Source organism: Ambystoma mexicanum, chromosome 3q (genome assembly GCF_040938575.1).
Source record: "Ambystoma mexicanum isolate Mex_15411 chromosome 3q, UKY_AmexF1_1, whole genome shotgun sequence".
NCBI classification, from domain to species: domain Eukaryota; kingdom Metazoa; phylum Chordata; class Amphibia; order Caudata; family Ambystomatidae; genus Ambystoma; species Ambystoma mexicanum.
In genome coordinates this window covers 127,617,044-127,639,459 of record NC_090926.1, presented here as the reverse complement: position 1 = coordinate 127,639,459, position 22,416 = coordinate 127,617,044, and the positions used below count along the sequence as shown (strand labels likewise).

Below are 22,416 nucleotides of genomic sequence, written 5' to 3'. Positions count from 1 at the left end.
GAAGGCGATACCGACTCATCCGCTCTTTACTTTGCCCAAAAAACCTCTTCTACGTTCACTTCATCAGACATTTCCTTCGTCTTACGTTTAGTTCGTCTTCATCTTCGCATTGTTATGGTGGCAGTTGATGCTGTAAGGTTAGGGTTGTGGTGAAGACAGTTAGGGGGAAGAAGATGGGTGAGAAAAGAAGGAAGGTTACAGGGGTCTCGCCCTGTAATGATCAAGTGAATGTTAGAAGCAGTGAAAGACGGAAGTAAAGGAATGATAAATGTGACTAAGCGAACGCATGGCGCAGTGAATGCAGAGGAAGTAAAAACGTACCTCCACATCAGAGCTCTTGAAAAGCACACAGCAGGCAGGAAAACGTTCCTCTTTCAGGACCATCAATAGGCCTGTGACAGTGTGGTGCCATCCAACACAGTCTTTCCTTACTGGCTGCACTTGGACCCGCCTCCACTCTTGCCCCTTCAATAATGTTCCACGATAGACTCTGTATAATTTGAGAACCCAGTCCTGTATTTCAGTTCTTCACTCACAAAAACAGCCAATTTCGGAATTCTGTACCCGTGCCAGTCATTGAGGTGCTCTACATTGGACTGCAGAAGCTCAATTCCCCCTTGTACGTTCAACTAGGGTTCTGAAGTCGGTACTTGAAAACGTAAATTCCTCACCTCCATTTTATATTGGTGACACAATCGCCCTTTCATTTCTGCATTTACTCTATGCTGTGCAACATAGCTTTTTGTGGGCCTGGTCCCAAACTCCGGGTGCCCAAGGGCAACCTGCAGAAAACAGCAATTGCACGACATCCTCAGATTTCAACATGGAAAAGGTTCTCGTCAAACATTTCCTGCTGCTGCTCATCAGTTGTCGAAAGCGCTTTCTAAGCTTACTGGCGCGGAGTTCGGAGAGACCAACTGCTAGTAGTGGCGGAAGGAGCAGGGATTTTCTTCGAGTAAACCCAAACTTTCAAAGGCAAACGGCACTGAGCAGTAAGGCTTTACTGTTAGGCGCGGAAGGGGCTAGTGTGAGGTGCATATCGCACCCACACACAACGAAACAAAGCAAATGATTGTCTAGGCGCTATGTACTGAAACACATGCATTGAAAGTAAGAGTCTACATAAAAAAAGCCTTCCTAAGTACATATATAAAAACCAGAAAGTATGTTCAAAAGGGACACCAGCTTTCCTCTGTTATGTAAGTTACAGTATTTTGCACATATGATATTGTATTTTGTATTCGAGCAGCGACCCCCAATGCCCTCTGGCATTAGATATGTAATGATTGATGAATGTTTCCAATGAATACATACGCAGTGCCATTTAGCCAGTACACATTTGCCCACACCCAGCTCTCCTGCGGAAGGTCAAGCAGGGCAGAGCATGATCCTTTTCTTACTGAAGGCAAGCTTTTCCCTGATTTTCTACCTTGCCCTGAGGCAATGGAATTTTCTTCCCGAGACCCAGTGCACTTCCGTCACCGTAGGACAATATCATGAAGATAAGAAGTATTTTCTACCACCCACAGTGCCCGCTACGTACATTGCAGGTCCAGATCCTAGTTTTGGCAATGCACAAGTAACAGGGTCTCCCAAGGATTTTGAGAACACATTCCTTTTATTTCTCGTCCTTGTCCCGCATCACTATGCACTCTTCCTCTTCCAACCTCACTCACTCTCTACACTTGCCTCCCGCACTAGTTCTACCGCTTTTCGGTATATTCTGCCCTTCTTGTAACGCAAGAACCGAACACTAAGCCAAGGAAGGAGCAGGGCCATGGGATGTATCCCAGCCTCACACAATGATGCACACGAGGGTAGCGGACACTCACATCAGGCGCCTGAGAGGGCCCACACCACCACCCGTTAAGGCTGCGGAAAGACAGTCCAAGCTTCCTGGGGTCTACATCCTTCACCAAGGGCTTCAACCAGGTCTATGTGCAAGGTGAGTAGAATAAGGCCTTATGCCAATACACCACAAAAGTCTTAACAAAATCCCTCCATTTGCCTGTTCTGTCAGAAAAAGGACCTAGCTTTAATTCTTCACAGTCTTCACATCAGCTGTTGCACCTGTGTAGATTCCAACCGGGGATACGGGCGAATCCCATTTGAACATTAAAAACCTTTTCAGACTTCTGGCCATTGCATTCCAGAATCATTGCAGCCGATTGGTTAAGCCACAAGCCGCACAGACAGGGAGCTCGAAGACCACTTGCTGACACCAGGTTGGACATCTGTGGCTCACCCTCAAGGTGCCTTTCGATTCCTTAGACCTTCACATTTTGTTGTCTCGTCACTAGCGCTTTTAGAGCTAGGGCCGGCCCTGGTAGCAGTGGTTGATTTTGTGTGCATTCAACCAAAGGGTCCTTCTTACCCACATATGTTATTTTCCTTAAAATAGGTAAGTGATTTCACAGTTTAATGACCTCCTGGTTCTGTTAATTGAACAGCAATCATCAGGCCTAGCACTAGGTGGGGTGGATGCCGTCCTTTGGGATGGGTGTGGCTGCGAAAAGAGTGGTTAATTATGGTAGATTGATCATTGGGTGATGTGTGCAAGCAGCACGTTTAGGCAGAGCGATGTGGAAGGCTGCACCAGGAGCACAAGATGCGGTAGAGGGGAGATTTGTCTGAAGGGGTGCACATCAGGCCAAGTCTCAGTCAGTCCGTGTTGTGGGTTGAGTGTGTGTGGGCCTGATTGTTGCTCTCGCAGCATAAGCAGAGGGTAATGAACGGATTGGGGACATAGGGAGAACCATCAGTTTTTACTATTTTTCTGAAAACCAGGTGGCGGCCTAAGATGGAGCAAATTTTCATGGGGATCCCAGTGCAGAGGAGTTCAGTAGTGATGGGACGGTGGACCCCACTCCCCACGTGTGTCTTGTAGCAGTAGCGGGAGGGCATCTAGGAGAGAGGCAATGAACGCAGAGGTGCCTTAGAAGGTATAAAACCGAATTTGCTCATGAAAGATTCTGCATTGAGCATGATGATGCTGCAGAGCACTGTGATGTCCACTTTGCTCCAATTCAGGGAGCATAGAGCAGTAGAGATGTAGCTATGGGGATGGAGCAGGTGCTTTACACGCTTATTGGTGACAGCATAAAAGATTGGTGGGGGGAATTGGTATGGCCAATTTGCATAGACTGTGCACTAGATGATCACAGCTGGTAGGGATACCACTTTTTAGGGGAAGGCTAGGTAGGCAGTTGAGGAAGTGCCCAAGAAGCTGAATATGACCACCAAACTGGTTTAGGTACCATGAACCAATGTCTACTCGTAGGTTTGTATGCATTCTGGGAGGGCAGGGATTGGGCGTTGGGAGGGAGAAAGGCCTTGGTTGTCAAACGAGATGTGTTTGTATATTGTTAAGTCAGATATTTATAGGTTGAGCTTCAGATGGTTATAGGTTACCCAGTGTTTATTGTCATGAGGCAGCTGGCAAGTAGGGGAATGGTCCCAAACGCGTCGCTAATCCGAAATGGGACTTCGGCATTCCCTGCAGGATTGCAGGAGATCAACCCAATCAAACTGGAGTTGGCAGTGGACGGAGTAGGCACTCCATAGGAGGTGGGACAGGAAGGCTCAAAGGGACTGCATCAGGGCCTTTCAACCATTTCAAATGAAAGGGGCCTTGAGCCTCAGCGGGCCCTCCAGCAACTGCCCGCATATTACTAGCCAGCAGTCTTACACCACAGCAATGTACTCCTTTATATATTACTCACGTTTTGGGGCTTACAGTGTGCGCTTTGTAGCGCAGAAATTTCAAGCTGTGTTTGCTGGAGCCCTCCAGCCATCACTTTCAGAGAGTTGCCTTTCAACACTTTGTCCTCCACGTCAGCCACTTGCTAATAAAGCTGAAGGATTCATTGTTTTTAAGCAGGCATTCAGTCTTTCAGCTCCCTGCTAGTTCACCTTCTCGTGATAATTGGCGGCTATTAACCTTATATTTATCTCCATTGTAATGTATGTCCCCAACTGGTGCCTCAAACTGCTTTCCCCTCTAAGCAAGTGGGGGGCCCCAACCATCATGTTGAAATGGGCTGCACGTATCTTCAGCCGGGTCTGGCCATGCAGCAAGGGGACATGGGCGGCAGGGTAAAGTAACAGGTGGGGTTTATTTGGGTACTGTCCATGAGGACTTTGATTTTTTACAAATATTTGTTTTCATGTGCTTCATTCCGATTGGCCCCCAAAACTACAACTCCCACAATGCATGTGTTTGCTAGATAAAAAATCGGGGTTGGAAAAGAGCTCCCAGTGCGTCATCTTGGCATGCAGAAGTGGAGAAAGATTCAGAAACTGACAGCTTCGTGTGGGGATTTACAAATGAATGAGATCATATTCAAAAACAATATGGAGTGGGTGACGGCATCGTTTGGGGCACTTCGTCCAATGGACATATTTTCCATACGAGGTGGAACGTGCTTTAAGTTGGGCTTTCTGTTAAGTCCGCATTGAGGACATCACGAAAAAGCCAAACGCCCAATTCACACAATGCAGGAAAAAATACACATGATATGATCAACTGCCAACGAATGTCAACCGGCTCAAGGGAAACAAATAGGACATTTCCACAGATTCAGTGTCGATTGGTTTGACGAAACAGTTGCATGTGATTTAAAGTCTATAATGAAAAATAAGCTGAAACTAGCAATTAAAAGCCGGGCGCGCTCTATATAAAGCCATTTATCAGCTGCAGACAGTCAAGAGATTGGCTAGAAATCTCCCAGAAATCGATTTAAGTGTGCGGAAAGATAGATTGGGCAGAACGGTGCTTCCAGCCCACGGCCTTCAGCTGATTTCCAGGTCCTAGGCCTGCAGACGGCCTGTAGCTGCCAACTGCTGCGTCGGACTTCTACCAGTAGATGGCAGCAGGAGCTGCTGGAAGTGGGGGTGGGTGGGGGGCTCATCGCCAGGCATCACGGGGCTGGAATCACACCATGCGGTTTCCCGGCTGTCTTGCCACTGTCGTCACAGTGACGGGGATCGCGGGCCTCCTACACCCACCGATGCTCTGTTTACTTTCTACTTGACTGCACAGGATTGGCTGAAGATTCCCGTCATACTTCAACGCTCCTCCAGGCTCAGGGTGTCCCCTGCCGATGCCCGTGGTGACGGGAATCTTGTTTTACAAGTCTCCCTGAATTTCCCGATTCTAGGGGGGTCAGTGGGCGTGAGTTCTGTCGGGGTTTTTTTCTGCCGCGCCCCTCTGGCTGTTGAGAAATAGCATGGCCGCCTCACCGACCCACTCCGCTTCAAGTTGCCTACTTTAGCAGCTTTCTCACAAGGGAACAAGTACTGTCAGCTAATTGCGTAGACGTTTAACTTCACATCTTCCGTCTGCTGAACTCCCAGGCCCTCACAGGTTCCTGCAAGTTCAGTTTCTCAAGGCACCCATCCTCTGTCCCTCAGTCCTCAGAATAGGTAGACATACATAGCGCTCCCCCCCTCTGCCCATTTAGTCAGATCAACGTGCATTTCTGAGAGCTTCTCGGATAAACGCCCACTCCCCACCCCAGACGTCCAACACAGTCTAATGTCCAGCTCATCGAAATACGTCTATCATTTGCCCCTCAGGGTCTCCTAGACTAGGGTGACCAGATTTCCAAAACGAAAAACCGGGATGACCAACAACATAAAAGAGGGCCTAGTCCATCGCAGCCCACCAATTACTGCCGCTCCCCCAACACGCCCCCACAACCACCACCCAATCATATTTCCAGCACTTCTCCTTTCTATACACTGTATATGATCTCATTTGTGCAGTTTTGTATGTGAATCTTGGCATGTTAATTTAAAACAAGTGTTTGCTCTAATTGATATAACATGGCTTGCTGTACACTCGTTTCCAAGCCAGTCTCTGTGGCAGTCAGTAAGGGTTGTGACTTGGGCCTGAAAGGTTGGGGGTTCGAGCCAATCCTCCAACATCAACATTCTGAAAGTGTTGTGAAAAAAAAAATGTCAGTGACCACTTACAATTTCACTGACCATAGCCACTCATCCCTGTAAACCCCGGACAGGGTTTCTAAAATGACAAAACTCCCAGGAGGGAGGGTGATTTCCCCAGGAAAACTGGGACGTCTGGTCACCCTATCCTAGCCCTCAGTTTCAAATATCAGAATCTCACAGCAAGTATCCCAAAGACTATATCCTCAGAAGTTGCTCACAGTATAACCCAGGCATATGTTGGCAGTCTCTGACTAATGCCTGGGACATGGTAAAGGATGACTTGCATATGGCTGTTGCCCTTCTGTAATGGTCCACAGCAGGAAAGATTAGCCAGCCATCACAAAGCCACTTTTCACCTCTATACACACACCCCCATTACACCATTTCTTACTCGCCAAGAGAGCAATATCACTAGCCAATGGCACTGCAATGGAAAACTACCAAGAGGAATTCAGTGTTTATGACTGATTCAAAGCTTTTCAAATGATCTGTTTTTTGTGTTTACCTCTTTATCTGGTGCTGGATTTTTAGCCAACAAAGCTGTGCATGCTAGGCCTTTTAGACTGGCTTTTTCCATCATGGCCCTATAACTGTCAGCATGAAAAGTATTAATGGCTGTCAAAACTAGGATTGGATAAAGAGGATCCTGATGACGTGTGTCAGTCTATGACTGAGAATTTTTTTTTATGACATTTGGAATTATAAAATATTTTCAGAAACCAAAACAAAAGTACATTAACAAAATAATAAGAGGGAAGCAAAACAGAAATATTGTAAAAGACATTAACAAAAAAAAAGGTCAAGGAGCCCCTCAGCCGAGAATGAACATGTCCAAATAACGTGTTCACTGGGAAGGTGCCCACTCGGGGGGAGGAGGGGTCTACCACCACATTTTGTACTTTTCACAGAGGAGAAATACCCATTTGCATATCAGCCTGGTCCCACCCACTTGGGTAGTCCAGCATCGAAATGCTACAGGAGTACCAACAGCAACTTCAGACACTGGTTTCGGCCTAGTCGGCCTACCTCATCAGTGAGTTAGTGTCTTGAAAGTTGTCCAGCTAGTTGTGGTTTTCGAGATGGGATGTGCAGTGTGCCGTCACTTGTGACATAGGTGTCTGTGTTGGCGGATCATGTTGATCTTGAAAGTGTAACATCTTGGAAAACACTACATTACCGGAAAAGTACCTACATCACAAGAAGGGAAAAGTCATCTGATAAAAGTCTATTACAAGTCAAGAGGGAGGATGTTCGAAAACATTTTAAAAGACACTGGGAATTTGACTGAAAACTGGGGTATCACAGGACACAGGCAAACATGATAAAAACAGAGGAATATCCAACCCACAGGAACATTATTGGACTATTTTAAAAATAAGTGAGAACATTATAGGACACAGCAGATTAATATTATACATCTCATACAATAAGATAGGTGTGATACTGAAATGCACGAAACGCATCATGAGACATGAAAATAACAAAAGTAATTGGGGATGTTGAAAGCCACAAAACCTGAAGTCTATTTTGTGAGGCTCAAAAGCACCGTTATTAGGTAATCTGAGTACTACAAAACATACTGTGAAATGTACAGGGCATTGCAGAATTATATAAGAGCTAAGTGGCTATACAAAGACACAGGAGGCTTGTCTGATATGCAGAAGGATACTGTAAGGCATGGGGAATTTTACAAGGCTGGCCCACCTGTATGAGATAATGTGCTTGAATGAAATAGACCGAAATGCTTTTTACCAGGAAGAATTTGGCCAATGGTGGTCTTGTATTTGCGATAAACTTGATCATGCTTGGGGGTGGGTTAAATACGGAAATGGGTGGTATACAGTCCATGCTAGTTTTTATAAGATTCACCTGCAGCTGCTTAACGCTATGTCTGTAAACTTTAAACTGGACTGATTGGAAAAAATGCAACTTTTTAAAGTTGTTTTTCACTTTTCATCTAAAGTAATACATATTCAAATAATTTCAAACTAATACTTTAAAACCATTCTGTCTTTTTTCCAGCTAATACTTTCAAAACATTTGCTTTTCTAGCATTGTTTGTCATCTACTTTCTTCAATATCACATGACACTGAGCATTGCAATTGCACGAGGAAGTTATGAGACATGGGAATGTATTGTTTGCATCCTCGAGAGTAATTATCGGGCATCGTGCAATATTATACAACAGGCTGTATTATTAAAACACACTAATGAGTGTTGTAGGACAATGGGGAAGAATAACACAGAGACCTGTTCTTAAGCTTGGTGAACATTTCTTGAAAATACATGTTTAGATTCAAACAACAGAGGAATACGCATTTTAGGACTGATAGCGACATCAGGGCGGGATGACTAAATCCCAGAAGTAGTAGAAGCTTGGCTGATCCCCGTAGGACAGACCACTCCTTTAGCCATGAATCAACTCTGGGTAGCAGCGCATTGATCAGACCGTCACATAATTAGACACCTATGCGATAAATGCTTTCATTGCTTAAGCAATAAGGCTCAACGCTGCAGTATACGTTACCTGATCTGGAACATTGTTGGAAAGTGCCTAAGGCAAGGATAATGCAGAATTTAGATCTGTCCAACCAGAAATCTCAACAGCTACTTCCCAGCGCCTATATAACGTGGTGTCTTTGTATAACCCTACCTAAAATCTCAACTTGGAACAGTTATTTCAAATAATCAACACATGTTTCGCTCTTAGCATCACACCTTCTTTAGGAGGTATATGCTGTGTTAGTTCCTCTAATAGGAACGAGCCACTCCATTCGGAAGCAGTAACTTCATCCCTTGAGACGTTGTTTCACGTGGATGTCTTCCAATGTATACCGCAAATGTACCCAAATTGAAGCCAAAAAAAAAAAAACAATCCGGAGAGAACACGGACAAGAAGACACAAGAATAATGCATATATCTCCCGAAGAAGCTATGATACTACAGTGAAACACGCGTGTAGGATTTTTTGAAAAAATAATGGCTACATCTACAACTGATTCAAGAGTATTCATGAGAATCATTGGAGGAATAATAGAATGACCAGCGCAATACAAATATTTTTTTTAATATGCCCCTGAACATAGTTAATTTGACCTGGAGTAGCATGCTATTAAAAAGATCAAGAAGCAATCATCAAACACAAAATATAACCAAAGACAGGGCTCCCTAACCAGTTTCAACCAGTGTGTTAAGTGGGATGAGAAATCAAGGGGAGGGGATGTCTGATAGGGGGCGTGGCATAACAGGGATATGACCTAAAGTGGGAATCAGGCAGTTTAGGCAAAGACCGCCTACCCCAAACAATACATGGTTTTTCGGGGAGAGGGGCGTCGAGTGAGGCAACACACATATTTAAAACAATAACAGGGTAATTCATAGAATTTCGCACAAAAGTGTCGCACGTGGCTGGCACACAGTGTGCACGTGCGAATGTCTGCGCCAGCCACGTGAGCTAAAATCGATATCCGCGCACAGCGTATTCATGGATTTTAGCCTCCAAAACCAGCCGTGGCACAGCGACCCTGCAGCAGCGCCAGTTACGCCCCCAAGAACGCCCTTGCGCAAGGAAAAGCCATCAAAATCCCCAATTCAGGGCAAAGGGCTGTGCTAACCCTGGACCAGTATACAGGGCTGGCAAACAGCAAACGCCGAGCGGGGAACGTGTATTACTGGGGTGCGTGGGAAGTTCCACACGCGATTTCAGCAGGGTACGTGTATTTCTGGGGTGCGGGGAAGTTTAACACGCGATTTCAGCAGGGTACGTGTATACGGGGGTGCGCGGGAAGTTCCACACGCGATTTCAGCAGGGTACGTGTATTACAGGGGTGCGCGGGAAGTTCCACACGCGATTTCATCAGGGTATGTGTATTTCTGGGGTGCGGGGAAGTTTAACACGCGATTTCAGCAGGGTACGTGTATTACTGTGGTGCGCGGGAAGTTCCACATGCGATTTCAGCAGGGTACGTGTATTACAGGGGTGTGCGGGAAGTTCCACACGCGATTTCATCAGGGTACATGTATTTCTGGGGTGCAGGGAAGTTCCACATGCGATTTCAGCAGGGTACGTGTATTACAGAGGTGCGCGGGAAGTTCCACACGCGATTTCATCAGGGTATGTGTATTTCTGGGGTGCGAGGAAGTTTAACACGCGATTTCAGCAGGGTACGTGTATTACTGGGGTGCGCGGGAAGTTCCACATGCGATTTCAGCAGGGTACGTGTATTACAGGGGTGTGCGGGAAGTTCCACACGCGATTTCATCAGGGTACATGTATTTCTGGGGTGCAGGGAAGTTCCACATGCGATTCCAGCAGGGTACGTGTATTCCTGGAGTGCGGGGAAGTTTAACACGCAAATACAGCAGGGTCAGGGTACGTGTATTCCTTTGGTGCGGGGAAGTTTAACACGCAATTTCAGCATGGTACGTGTATTACAGGGGTGCGCGGGAAGATCCACACGCGATTTCATCAGGGTACGTGTATTTCTGGGGTGCGGGGAAGTTTAACACACGATTTCAGCAGGGTACGTGTATTTCTGGGGTAGCGGGGAAGTTTAACACGCGATTCTAGCAGGGTCCGTGTATTACAGCGGTGCTTGGGAAGTTCCACACGCAATTTCATCGGGGTACCTGTATTCCTGTGGTGCGGGGAAGTTTAACACGCGATTTCAGCAGGGTACGTGTATTAGAGGGGTGCGCGGGAAGTTCCACATGCGATTTCATCAGGGTACGTGTATTTCTGGGGTGAGGGGAAGATTAACACGCGATTTCAGCAGGGTACGTGTATTACTGGGGTGCGCGGGAAGTTCCACACGCGATTACAGCAGGGTACGTGTATTACAGGGGCGCGCGGGAAGTTCCACACGTGATTACATCAGGGTACGTGTATTCCTGGGGTGCGGGGAAGTTTAACACGCGAATACAGCAGGGTACGTGTATTACAAGGGTGCACGGGAAGTTCCACACGTAATTTCATCAGGGTACGTGTATTCCTGTGGTGCGGGGAAGTTTGACACGCAATTTCAGCATGGTACGTGTATTACAGGGGTGCGCGAGAAGTTCCACACACGATTTCATAAGGGTACGTGTATTTCTGGGGTGCAGGGAAGTTTAACACGCAATTTCAGCAGGGTACGTGTATTTCTGGGGTGCGAGGAAGTTTAACACGCGATTCCAGCAGGGTACGTGTATTACAGGGGTGCGCGGGAAGTTCCACATGCGATTTTATCAGGGTACGTGTATTCCTGTGGTGCGGGGAAGTTTAACACGCGATTTCAGCAGGGTACATGTATTAGAGGGGTGCGCGGGAAGTTCCACATGCGATTTCATCTAGGTACGTGTATTACTGGGGTGCGCGGGAAGTTCCACACGTGATTTCAGCAGGGTACGTGTATTACAGGGGTGCGCGGGAAGTTCCACACGTGATTTCATCAGGGTACGTGTATTTCTGGGGTGCGGAGAAGTTCCACACGTGATTTCATCAGGGTACGTGTATTTCTGGGGTGCGGAGAAGTTTAACACGCGATTCCAGCAGGGTACCTGTATTACAGGGGTGCGCGGGAAGTTCTACACGCAATATCATCAGGGTACGTGTATTCCTGGGGTGCGGGGAAGTTTAACACGCGAATACAGCAGGGTACGTGTATTACAAGGGTGCACGGGAAGTTCCACACACAATTTCATCAGGGTACGTGTATTCCTGTGGTGCGGGGAAGTTTAACACGCGATTTCAGCATGGTATGTGTATTACAGGGGTGCGCGGGAAGTTCCACACACGATTTCATAAGGGTACGTGTATTTCTGGGGTGCGGGGAAGTTTAACACGCGATTCCAGCAGGGTACGTGTATTACAGGGGTGTGCGGGAAGTTCCACACGCGATTTTATCAGGGTACGTGTATTCCTGTGGTGCGGGGAAGTTTAACACGCGATTTCAGCAGGGTACGTGTATTTCTGGGGTGCGGGCAAGTTTAACACGCAATTTCAGCAGGGTACGTGTATTTCTGGGGTGCGGGGAAGTGGGGAGTCCTACACGTCAATTGGCAGTGTGGGTCCTCCCAGGTGTTCCCTCTACACCCTCCACGGCCCCTGCAGGCAGACCACACCACAGGGGACTACCCTGCACCCCTGGTCATGTCCCGCAGGCAGCCCATCCACCATGGGCATGCCCCCCCAGCCAAGCCACATGTCACCTTGCACTAGTGATCACCAACGCATTACCCCCTTGCAACCCCACCCCACAGCAGTGCAGGGCACCTGCCAGCAGGCCCCCACTCATGTCCCCTTGCACCCCCACCCCACAGCAGTGCAGGGCCACCTGCCAGCAGGCCCCCACTCATGTCCCCTTGCACCCCCACCCCCCAGCAGTGCGGGGCACCTGCCAGCAGGCCCCCACTCATGTCCCCTTGCACCCCCACCCCCCAGCACTGAGGGGAACCTGCCAGCAGGCCCCCACTCATGTCCCCTTGCACCCCCACCCCCCAGCAGCGCAGGGCACCTGCCAGCAGGCCCTCACTCATGTCCCCTTGCACCCCCAGCAGTGCAGGGCACCTGCCAGCAGGCACCCACTCATGTCCCCTTGCACCCCCACCCCCCAGCAGTGCGGGCACCTGCCAGCAGGCCCCGACACATGTCCCCCAGCCAACACGTCATCACAATCTAGATCCCTGGCCCTTATGGCCAGCCTCCACATGCCAAAGACCCACCCAAGTTTTGCATCCACCCACATAGAAATGCAAATTACATGATGCAACCCCAATGGCAAGTATGTAAATGAACACATGTCCGTCACACACACACAATGGGTGCAAGTGAATGTCAAAACACATATCATGACATGAAATGGTCCATGTCCGATAAAGTATGAAAATCAAGAAAACATAAGCAAAAGAAATCCAAAAAGAAATGTTGTCCAAAGTCACAGTTTAAAAAATCAAATCCAAGGGAAAATAAAAAGTAAAATTCATTGCTCCATGGAAAAGTCAAAAAAGAAAAAGACGACAAATGCACACTCCAACTATTTACAAGGATGAAATCCTGGGTCCATGAGCCCAACTGTCCAAAGAAAACCTACAAAAAATCCTACAGAAGAAACAACTATGTATAAAAATGTGGGGCATAGTCCATGCGCCCCAAAGGAAAGAAAAAAAGAACGGAAACTTAACACTAATGAATTATATACAATGGCGGCGGGCAAGTCCAACGGCTCACTGGTTGATGTCATGGGCCAGGGCATCATCGGACTCCTGATCAATGGCTTGGAGGCGGGCATGTTCACTGGCCCCGAGGTCTTGCAGGGATAATGCGGTGTCCAGCTCCAACTCCCTGCGAATACCCTCGAGGCACTCAGCCCGCCTCAGCGCCCTGCGCATGGAGTTCTCTGCCCTGACCATTGTGAGCCGTACCTCCTCCACCGGCCGCCGCTCCGCACCTATCTGCTGGCCCAACCGCTGCCACACAGAAGACACTCCCATTCCAGGGTTCTCCTGCCCTCCGGCCGATGCCTGCCCCTCTGATGTAGATGGCCCAGAGCCATGATGCCTCCCACGTCTAGCCTGCCGCTGCCTCCGACGCAACTGCCTCTGCCAGCACGACGGCATCCAAGCTGATGGAATCCACCGACGCCGTCGTGCACGTGTCCTGCCCGATGATGCTGGCACATCCTCCATCTGCTGGGGTCCAGTTGCTGGTGTGTCCACCCCTGCTGGACCTCCGACTCCCGACTGTGGCAGGGATGGGATCCCCACCGAGCTGGCTGCGTTGGTCGGGGCAGGTCCACAGGGGACCCTGGTGGCATCTGGGCCGGAAGACGGCATGGAGAACGACTGGCGCATAGCCTCCACAGAGGAGGAGAGGGTCGCCAGAGTGGCCGACACATGTACGAAACCCCCGACCATGGTCGCTCCCAACTGGGCCACGCTGGCACGCTGCTCTTCGTGATGACGTGCGTGCTCCCCCCGGAAAGCACGCACGTCATCACGAATGACACCCGTGCGCAACGCGACACCAATCAGGACCTTCTTCATGCGGCCAGAGGTCCCCTCGTCCGCAGTTAGAGGAGTGTCAGATGACATGGACATCCCCCCTACCTGCGAACGGGGCTGGGATGGGGCATCCCTGCTGGTGCATGGTGGTGCAGTCACAGTGTCAGGGACAGTGACATGCACAGGCCCCTCCACAGCGACCTGTGCTGCCTCCTGCCCCTGCCCATGGACTGCACCACTTGCACCAGTGGTACCACCCCCACCAGGCCCCATGTGCAGCTCAGTAGCGGCCTCCTCCTGCTCTGTGGAAACCACCAACCTGGATGGCTCCACACCGTCTCCCACCGTTGCAAGCCCCTGTGGGGGCTCACCCACCCCTTCCGCTGCAGCTGTGGGGGCATCCCCGCCGCTTTGCTCCACAGCGCCGTCTCCGCCCTCTTCTTCACTTGCCGCTGTGTAGAGGGAGACATAGAACACAAGCATCAGGGTACTGTACAATGGTCCCCTAGACAGGAAGCAATAGCAGATGAGTGGCACTGTCAAACATCACTTCCATCATGTCCCTCCACAACACATGGGTCAGTGCAGGCAAAACACATGCAGTAACAGGCATGGCACATGCTATGGACATTAGCATACATGTCCAAGGGACTCATGAAACATACAATGTTGGTTTGAGACTCACATGCATCATGGGTCATGCCTATCACATGCACACACTTCATCGTAGTTTCATCCATCAGGCCTCGTACACCCCAGACACAGTGGATACAAGGATGATTAGGCTGCATCAGTGAATCTGAACATTGTCACAGACATGTATCATGCATCCATGGCATTCACAAGTCACAGACACGCAGGTCAGACACACAGACATGGACACCATACATGTACATGGCATCAGCACCCATCCCTCACCCCCACCCATGTCCAGGAACGGAGACTGGCATGCTCTCATGTGTCCATTCCGCATAGAGCTCCCCATGTTGCGTTTAAACACATGCACCAAGCATGTGGTTCACACATTACTGGTCTCACATGCATGACCATGATGTCCCTGCACACACACATACGTACATGGCCTATGTCACACATACAGGCAAGTATCAGACAACCAGCAAACTGCAAGATGCCCTGTCTCACACAGCAATGCCTGGCCACTTACCGCTCAACTCTGGATGGGTCTGCCTCTCAAGGATCTGGGCGTGGAGCGATGGGCGTACGCGTTCCAGGACCCTCAGCTGGATGGTACTCATGCGGCCCCGGCCCCCCTCCACGAGGCGCCGGGCCTTTAAGAGGGTCCTGGACCTCAAGTCCTCCCAGCGCTCCTTGACTTGCTTGATGTTGCGGGTTGCCACCCCCTCCGCGTTGATGGCAACCACAAAGTCATCCCAGATCTTGTCCCGTCCTTCCTTGTTGGCGCGTGATGATCCGAAGAGGGCATCATAATGCCCCAGGACAAGCTCCACCAGGACACCAACTTCCTTCTGACTGAAGATGGTGGCTCTCTGCCCCTCTGGCTGGGGGTCGCCAGTGGTCTCAGATGGTGTTTGCCCCTACATGGCGACCCCCGAGGCAGGCGTGGGTGGGCAACTGGGTCCTGGGGCTGGGCTGTGGAGCGATGGTATACCAGTCGGGAGTCTTCTGTTCCAGCAGGGGTGGACACAACAACTGGACCCCTGCAGCTGGCAGATGTGCAGGCACAAAATGGCAGGGCACAATGGCAGCAGGCAGGCAGCAGCAGATGGCTCGTGGGAGGCTGCTCGGGGCTCTGGGGGGCAGTCATTCGGCCTTTTGGGCAGGAGCGTGGTCTTCTGTGTGTTTTCGCGTGGCCAGCTTGATACGGAGTGATTTGGCACGTGAAATTCTTGCACGTCAGCATGTAATTCGAGGAAAGGCCCTTAGCGCGTAAGCGCGTCAGCACGCATACGCGATTTCATTGGACCAAAGGCCCTCAGCGCGTAAGCGCGTCTGTGACGTATCGCGCACGGGCCTGTACATGCTTTTCGTTGGGTGCTGTGCGTGTGTTTTCCAGGCGTTGGGGTTCACACGCTATTACTTCACAGCGGGTGGGTGTTGGTTACGCGCTCTTCTACACGCAAGGCAGACGGTGAGTCGTACCCCGCTCGCCCAGACCCAATCGCGTGTGAAACTTCACGCGCACCCCTGAAATACACGTACCCAGGCCAATCGCGTGTGAAACTTCACGCGCACCCCTGAAATACACATACCCAGGCTAATCGCGTGTGAAACTTCACGCGCACCCCTGAAATGCACGTACCGAGGCCAATGGCGTGTGAAACTTCAGGCGCACCCCTGAAATACACGTACCCAGGCCAATCGCATGTGAAACTTCCCGCGAACCCCAGATTTACACGTACCCCGCTCGACCAAGGACTATCGCGTGTGAAACTTCACACGCAACCCTGAAATACACGTACCCAGGCCAATCGCGTGTGAAACTTCACGCGCACCCCTGAAATGCACGTACACAGGCCAATCGCGTGTGAAACACGCGCACCCCTGAAATACACGTACCCAGGCCAATCGCGTGTGAGACTTCACGTGCACCCCTGAAATACAAATACCCAGGCCAATCACGTGTGAAACTTCCCGAGAACCCCAGATTTACACGTACCCCGCTCGACCAAGGCCTATCGCGTGTGAAACTTCACGTGCACCCCTGAAATACACGTACCCAGGCAAATCGCGTGTGAAACTTCACGCGCACCCCTGAAATACACGTACCCAGGCCAATTGCGTGTGGAACTTCACGCGCACCCCTGAAATACACATACCCAGGCCAATCGAGGGTGAGACTTCACACGCACCCCTGAAATACACGTACCCAGGCCAATTGCGTGTGAGACTTCACGCGCACCCCATATTTACACGTACCCCGCTCGACCAAGGCCTATCGCGTATGAAACTTCACGCGCACCCCTGAAATGCACGTACCCAGGCCAATCGCGTGTGAAACTTCACGTGCACCCCTGAAATGCACGTTCCCAGGCCAATCGCGTGTGAAACTTCACGCGCACCCCTGAAATACACGTACCCAGGCCAATCGCGTGTGAAACTTCCCGCGAACCCCAGATTTACACGTACCCCGCTCGACCAAGGCCTATCGCGTGTGAAACTTCACGCGCACCCCTGAAATACACTTACCCAGGCCAATCGCATGTGAAACTTCACGCGCACCCCTGAAATACATGTACCCCGGCCAATCGCGTGTGGAACTGCACGCGCACCCCTGAAATACACGTACCCAGGCCAATCGCATGTGAAACTTCCCGCGAACCCCAGATTTACACGTACCCCGCTCGACCAAGGCCTATCGCATGTGAAACTGAACGCGAACCCCCAAAATACACGCACACGCTATTTTTCACACAGCGGGTGTCCGAGTTTGTCACGTACCCCTTTGCACGTCATTTATCCTAGAGGCCCACAGTATGGGACATTCTACATAGCTGTATATACCTGCTTTTTGTTGGCGCACATTTTTTTCATGCGCAGGGACGCGACCGCCTGCCTTCGTGTGGCGGACGTGTTTAGGCCTGTGCGCGTCTTTGCCTGTGCGCTGTTTTGCCCTATTCGATTCCATGAATACGTGTTGTAGGCGAGCGTGTGGGCGTTCCGCGCACTTGCCTCCTGTACTTCTCCCGTGACGCCCACATTTTCACGAGTTGTTCCCCATTCCACGTGTCACGCCCCGTGTTCCGCCTACTTTTGTTATGTGCGCTTTCGCTGTGGCCTTAGCGCACGCCGTTAGATGACCTGTGCGCGGCGTGCGCCGCACACTTTTTCAGCGCACATCCCAGATTTTACTCGCGCACGGACTTCCATGAATAGATGTGCGCTGGTTTCCCTGTGATATTCAACTTGCACTGCGATTTTCACACGTTTAAGCACGCTTGCGCCGATATTTTCAGCGCACATTAATTCCATGAATCGGCCTGTAAATGTTTATCTAGGCAATATGTTGTAACTGAGAAAACATTTTCACCGTCCAGCAAGCCGCGGTGGGCTTTGGCAATGCTACACTACATCCTAGCAATGCATGACACAAGCTTTAAAAAATAATAATAATAGGATTTACTGCTCACTGGATAACCTCTAGGGACACACAATGTTGGCAGCTATAGCACATTGGGATTACATGACTTGCCCAGGGTCACACACTGATGAAGCCAGGATTTGAGCCCAGGCTACAATCTAGGCACTCGACCTTTTGTCTTTCAAGCTGTGTGTTAATGTTTGGCTTCCCAGTGCTACAGTATTTTACTTTATATCTGGTCAGGAAAAGTACAATGATCCCACAAAGCCACCTTCCAATGAATAGATCACAATACACACGTGTTGAGAAAAAAGATGAAAATGGTTATTTGTAGTTGCATTCTTCCATCTTGAAGAGTCTTAAAGACACAGCGCAAGAAAATGTATAAAGTCACATGCTTCACACAGCATGCAGCTTGCTGCCCTCAAATTCTACTGGCAAAGCATTCATACTTCTATTCAAGCACGAATGCAGGTTTTAAATGCACTGCTGATAATAAGCAGACTCCCCTGTTTCTTTTGTACTAGAAATACAGAGGACACATAATAGGGCCTATCCAGCACCCCACTCCGTCCATGAGTGAAGGGCTAAGACATGTTAGGTGCCGGCATCAATTGCTCTACCCTACCAGCGCTCCGACAGTCATTGAGGCAGACACCCGCCCTGCTGTTTCAGGACTACTCTGGCACCAACTCCTTTGAATTAGCAGAGTGGAATTCGCATTGGGGTGCCCTGCCTATGCATGAGCCACGCTGCACATTTTAATCAAGAATGGCGGGAAGAACAGCCCGGTTCACTAATCATTTCAGTATCTAGCTAGCCCCAGCCCACTTAAAGCTCTGGCTGCAACCCTGATCTACACAAATACACTTAGATCTGACTAAGAGGACTTTGTGCCACACCATTAAAGACAAGCTGAATTGGTAATAGCATTCACAGCAGCCCTAAAAGTATGAAGTAAAACAAAGCCACCTGCCTAGAAAAACCAATGACTGAGGCTCGGAGCGAGCCCGGGCCAAGTTCAAAAAGCGCCACTAATGAATGTTTCTCAGACATGGGGGGAGGCGGGGGTTGACTAATCACAGTTTGTAAAGATTGGAATGACCTGAATAGAAACCGCAGTATTACAAAACCTCTCTGCAATTTTATAAACCTAGGACTAGTGAACTTCCTCCTAAATAGTCACAGTTCGAACCAGAGCCAAAAAGGATTTGCTACAGACTTGGGAATTGATAGATCCATAGTGAATCTAGAATCCTAGTATTAGTCAAGGTAGCTTTTATTCCAACTGCCATAATACCTCCTCTAATATTGACTTTATTTTGGTTTCCAAGAGATTCCTTAATGTACTGGACTCCTCAATTGGGAGTATAGCCATTTCTGATCATGCCATTTCTGATCATGCAGATATCAGTTTGTCCTTGGTCTGTTCATTGGTTTATGTGAAGAGAGACGCAGGTTTGAGGTTCAATACCACTTTGCTAACATACACAGCAGTTAGAGAAACTATCAAAGAGAAAGTTACCTATTACATAAATGAAAATAAAAACTCAGTAGTGGACATCTTTGTTTTTTGGGAAGTATTGAAAGCTACGGGAAGATTATTAGTCTTTCATTGCATCTCAAAAAGATTAGAGCATGCGAAGAGGAAAAGTTAGTGTGTTCCTAGAAAGAAGTAGAAAAAGAATATTGTGAGAATTCATCGGAGGAGCATAGGGTACAAGCATTTTAAAGCTATGCAGAAATTGGACTGTTGGCTGACTGAAAAGGCAGAGAGAGCGTTGCTTTATGTTAGACAATCATATTGGGAATTTGGTGAGAAGGCAGGCTCACTTAGGCTTAAAGGGATTGATGAAAGTAAGAGTATTATGTCCATTATCAGCGACAATTATGTAGTATTGATTATAAATGAGTCTATTATGGAAGCTTTCAAAGGTTTTTATGAAGAATTGTATAAGGCTGGGGACTCAGGTACCGAAGCTGACAAATTGGAGTGTATGCAAAGGATTGACTTACCTGTTTTAAGTGACATTGAAGTAGTAAGACTTTAGATGCAAAGCCTACTGAAGAGGAACTGCTGGGGGCAATAAAGAATTCACCAAGGAATAAAAGCCCTGGTCCTGACGGGTTCCTGATTGAATTTTACAGCACATTTAGTAATCTATCATGCCCCATTCTTTTAGACGTCTACTTGGCAATTGGAGTCCATGCAATTGCCCTTGATCACACTCATTCCAAATCCGGGTAGAGATAAGACGAAATATGTTAGTTATAAGGCCATGTCACTGCTTAATGTGGATGTTAAGCTTTTGGCAAAAAAGCTATGCGACCAGACTGAGTTTAATATAGCCGTGAATTATTCATGGTAATCAGTCTGGTTTTATGTTGGGTTGGTATAGCTATGACAATATGCGAGAAGTTATAGATGTGATTCATCTAAATAAAAATTCACCTGAACCATTAATGGCTGTGAGTGTAGACGCAGCGTTTGATCATGTTAATTGGACTTATTTAAAATTTATATTGGGAAAACTTCACTTTGGCCCTGTTTTTATGCGATTCTTTCATGCATTATATGGTCAGGCAAAGGAGCATGTTTTGGTGAATGGATCCAGGTCTGCTGTTTTTAACAATTCGATTCAATTCAATATTAGCTTTCTTTCGAATGTTCCCCGTAAAAGCAGATCAAACACACATATAAATAAACATGATAAAATCACATTTCATAACATTTTGCGCAAAAAAAGATAAAGTAATCAGGGGAGCTCTAAATTGCTCAGTACATCATGAACACTTTCTCTCTTCACAGTTTAGGGTTGAAGAGTGTCACAGATCAAAATTTCTAGACCTATGAAATACATCCAGTTGATCTCTAACAGTTTCATAACAATGAGAGCCTCTCTTGTGTAATTAGTCACCTGCAAGATTAGTCACCTGCAAGATTAGTCAACCACCCGACTCTCTGTTTTTTGTACAATGGGCAAAAGAAGAGAAAATGTGCTTCTTCGACTATGGTGGGACATACTGGCCAATATGGAGAAAGTCCCTTTCACCAGTGTCTTATAAAATTCACAAGCGGGAGGATACCTAGATAATATTTTGTGAGCAAACATTTCTTCTTTTTCCCTGCTGTATAGTTGAGATAAGACTCCATGGCCATGTCAGGTTTAACCACCATATAGATGGCAGATAATCAGCCCATATAGCATATACCCAGACTTTTGCCTAGTACCCAATCATGATATTTTCATCTTTAACAATTATTTCAATTGTGAATGTATACTTAAATGATCATGCCACAGGGAATCAAGAGCTATGGTCATAAGAAGCTGCTTGACATATTTCAACCACGGTAGATATTGCCTCTTATTTTTTCTACATGGCCAAGCTCTAAGGCCGCTGGGGCAGACGGGGCACTGGCTGGAAGCCCTAGGAGACACTTGATGAATTTGTTTTCCCTCATCTGTAGGGAAGCAGTTGGCGCGTGGCCCCACAATTCTGTACCGAAGGTAATGTCCTATGCACCACCATTGCTGAGGACACAGACCTCCCTCCAAAATGCGCTGAGACTCTGGCCACGGCATTGGTTAGTCTAGCCGCTATTAGATTACTTTTTTTCTGTTAGCTTGGCCCATTTTTCATTTTTTGCAAAAGTTATCCGCAAATACTCAAAGCTCTCCACCGAAGTTAGTGGAGAATTATTGAGATGAAATTTGTATTTGGGCCAAAACGGGCATGCCTTTGGGGAGTCTTTTGGCAGCTCCCCAGGGCCTGGGACCCGGTCCACTTAAAGCTCCACTACTGTATATCAGAAGAGAAGGAAGGATATAGCACAGTGGGCGTGTCAGAGGCAGGAAAAAAGGATGAGATTTACCATTTGGAGGTGCTGGAGGGAGGACAAAGGGCTGGGATATGTACCAAAAGGGGGAGGGTGTGGAGACAGGAGGAGAGACTGGGACAACGCACTGGGGAAATGTCTTAGGGGAGGAGGGATTAGGACAATCATAGGGTGAAGGGAGACATGTTGGGATAGAATAGATGGACAAGACAGAGGTTTTGGAAAAAACAATGCTAGGAGGTGCTACATCATACAGTGTGCAGCGGGGGGCCCATTTTACATTCTGCAGGGGAAGGGGGTCAGACATACAAAAAGGGTGAGCCTTAAATTCAGTCTTTACCTGCGACTTGAAGTAGGTCTCCTGCGGAGTGGAGAGCACATCTGCAGAGGCGATGTCCAGGTGGAGCAGGATTTGCCGGAAAGATGGGCGGTTGCGAGGCTTGCTGTTCCTGATTTTAAAAGAAAATCCCCAAAATCATTAAAAATATGCATAGCTACATCACGCGGGATGCGAGCAATGGTGTAGTGTAAGGGGCTGCACTAGAAGCGCACTGTGTGTGTGACAATGCTAGAATATCACACATACCA

General features: G+C 48.4%; 1 protein-coding gene across 6 annotated transcripts in view; it reads right to left on the bottom strand.

Moving 5' to 3' along the window:
* Positions 1–22,416, bottom strand: part of MAP3K12 (mitogen-activated protein kinase kinase kinase 12) — a 533,632-nt gene that overhangs the window by 144,405 nt on the left and 366,811 nt on the right. For all 6 annotated transcript variants that reach the window (XM_069653287.1, XM_069653291.1, XM_069653290.1 and 3 more), the window contains one exon: positions 22,169–22,277. In XM_069653287.1, coding sequence (XP_069509388.1) covers positions 22,169–22,277 — 109 coding nt within the window. The remainder of the gene's footprint in view (positions 1–22,168; positions 22,278–22,416) is intronic.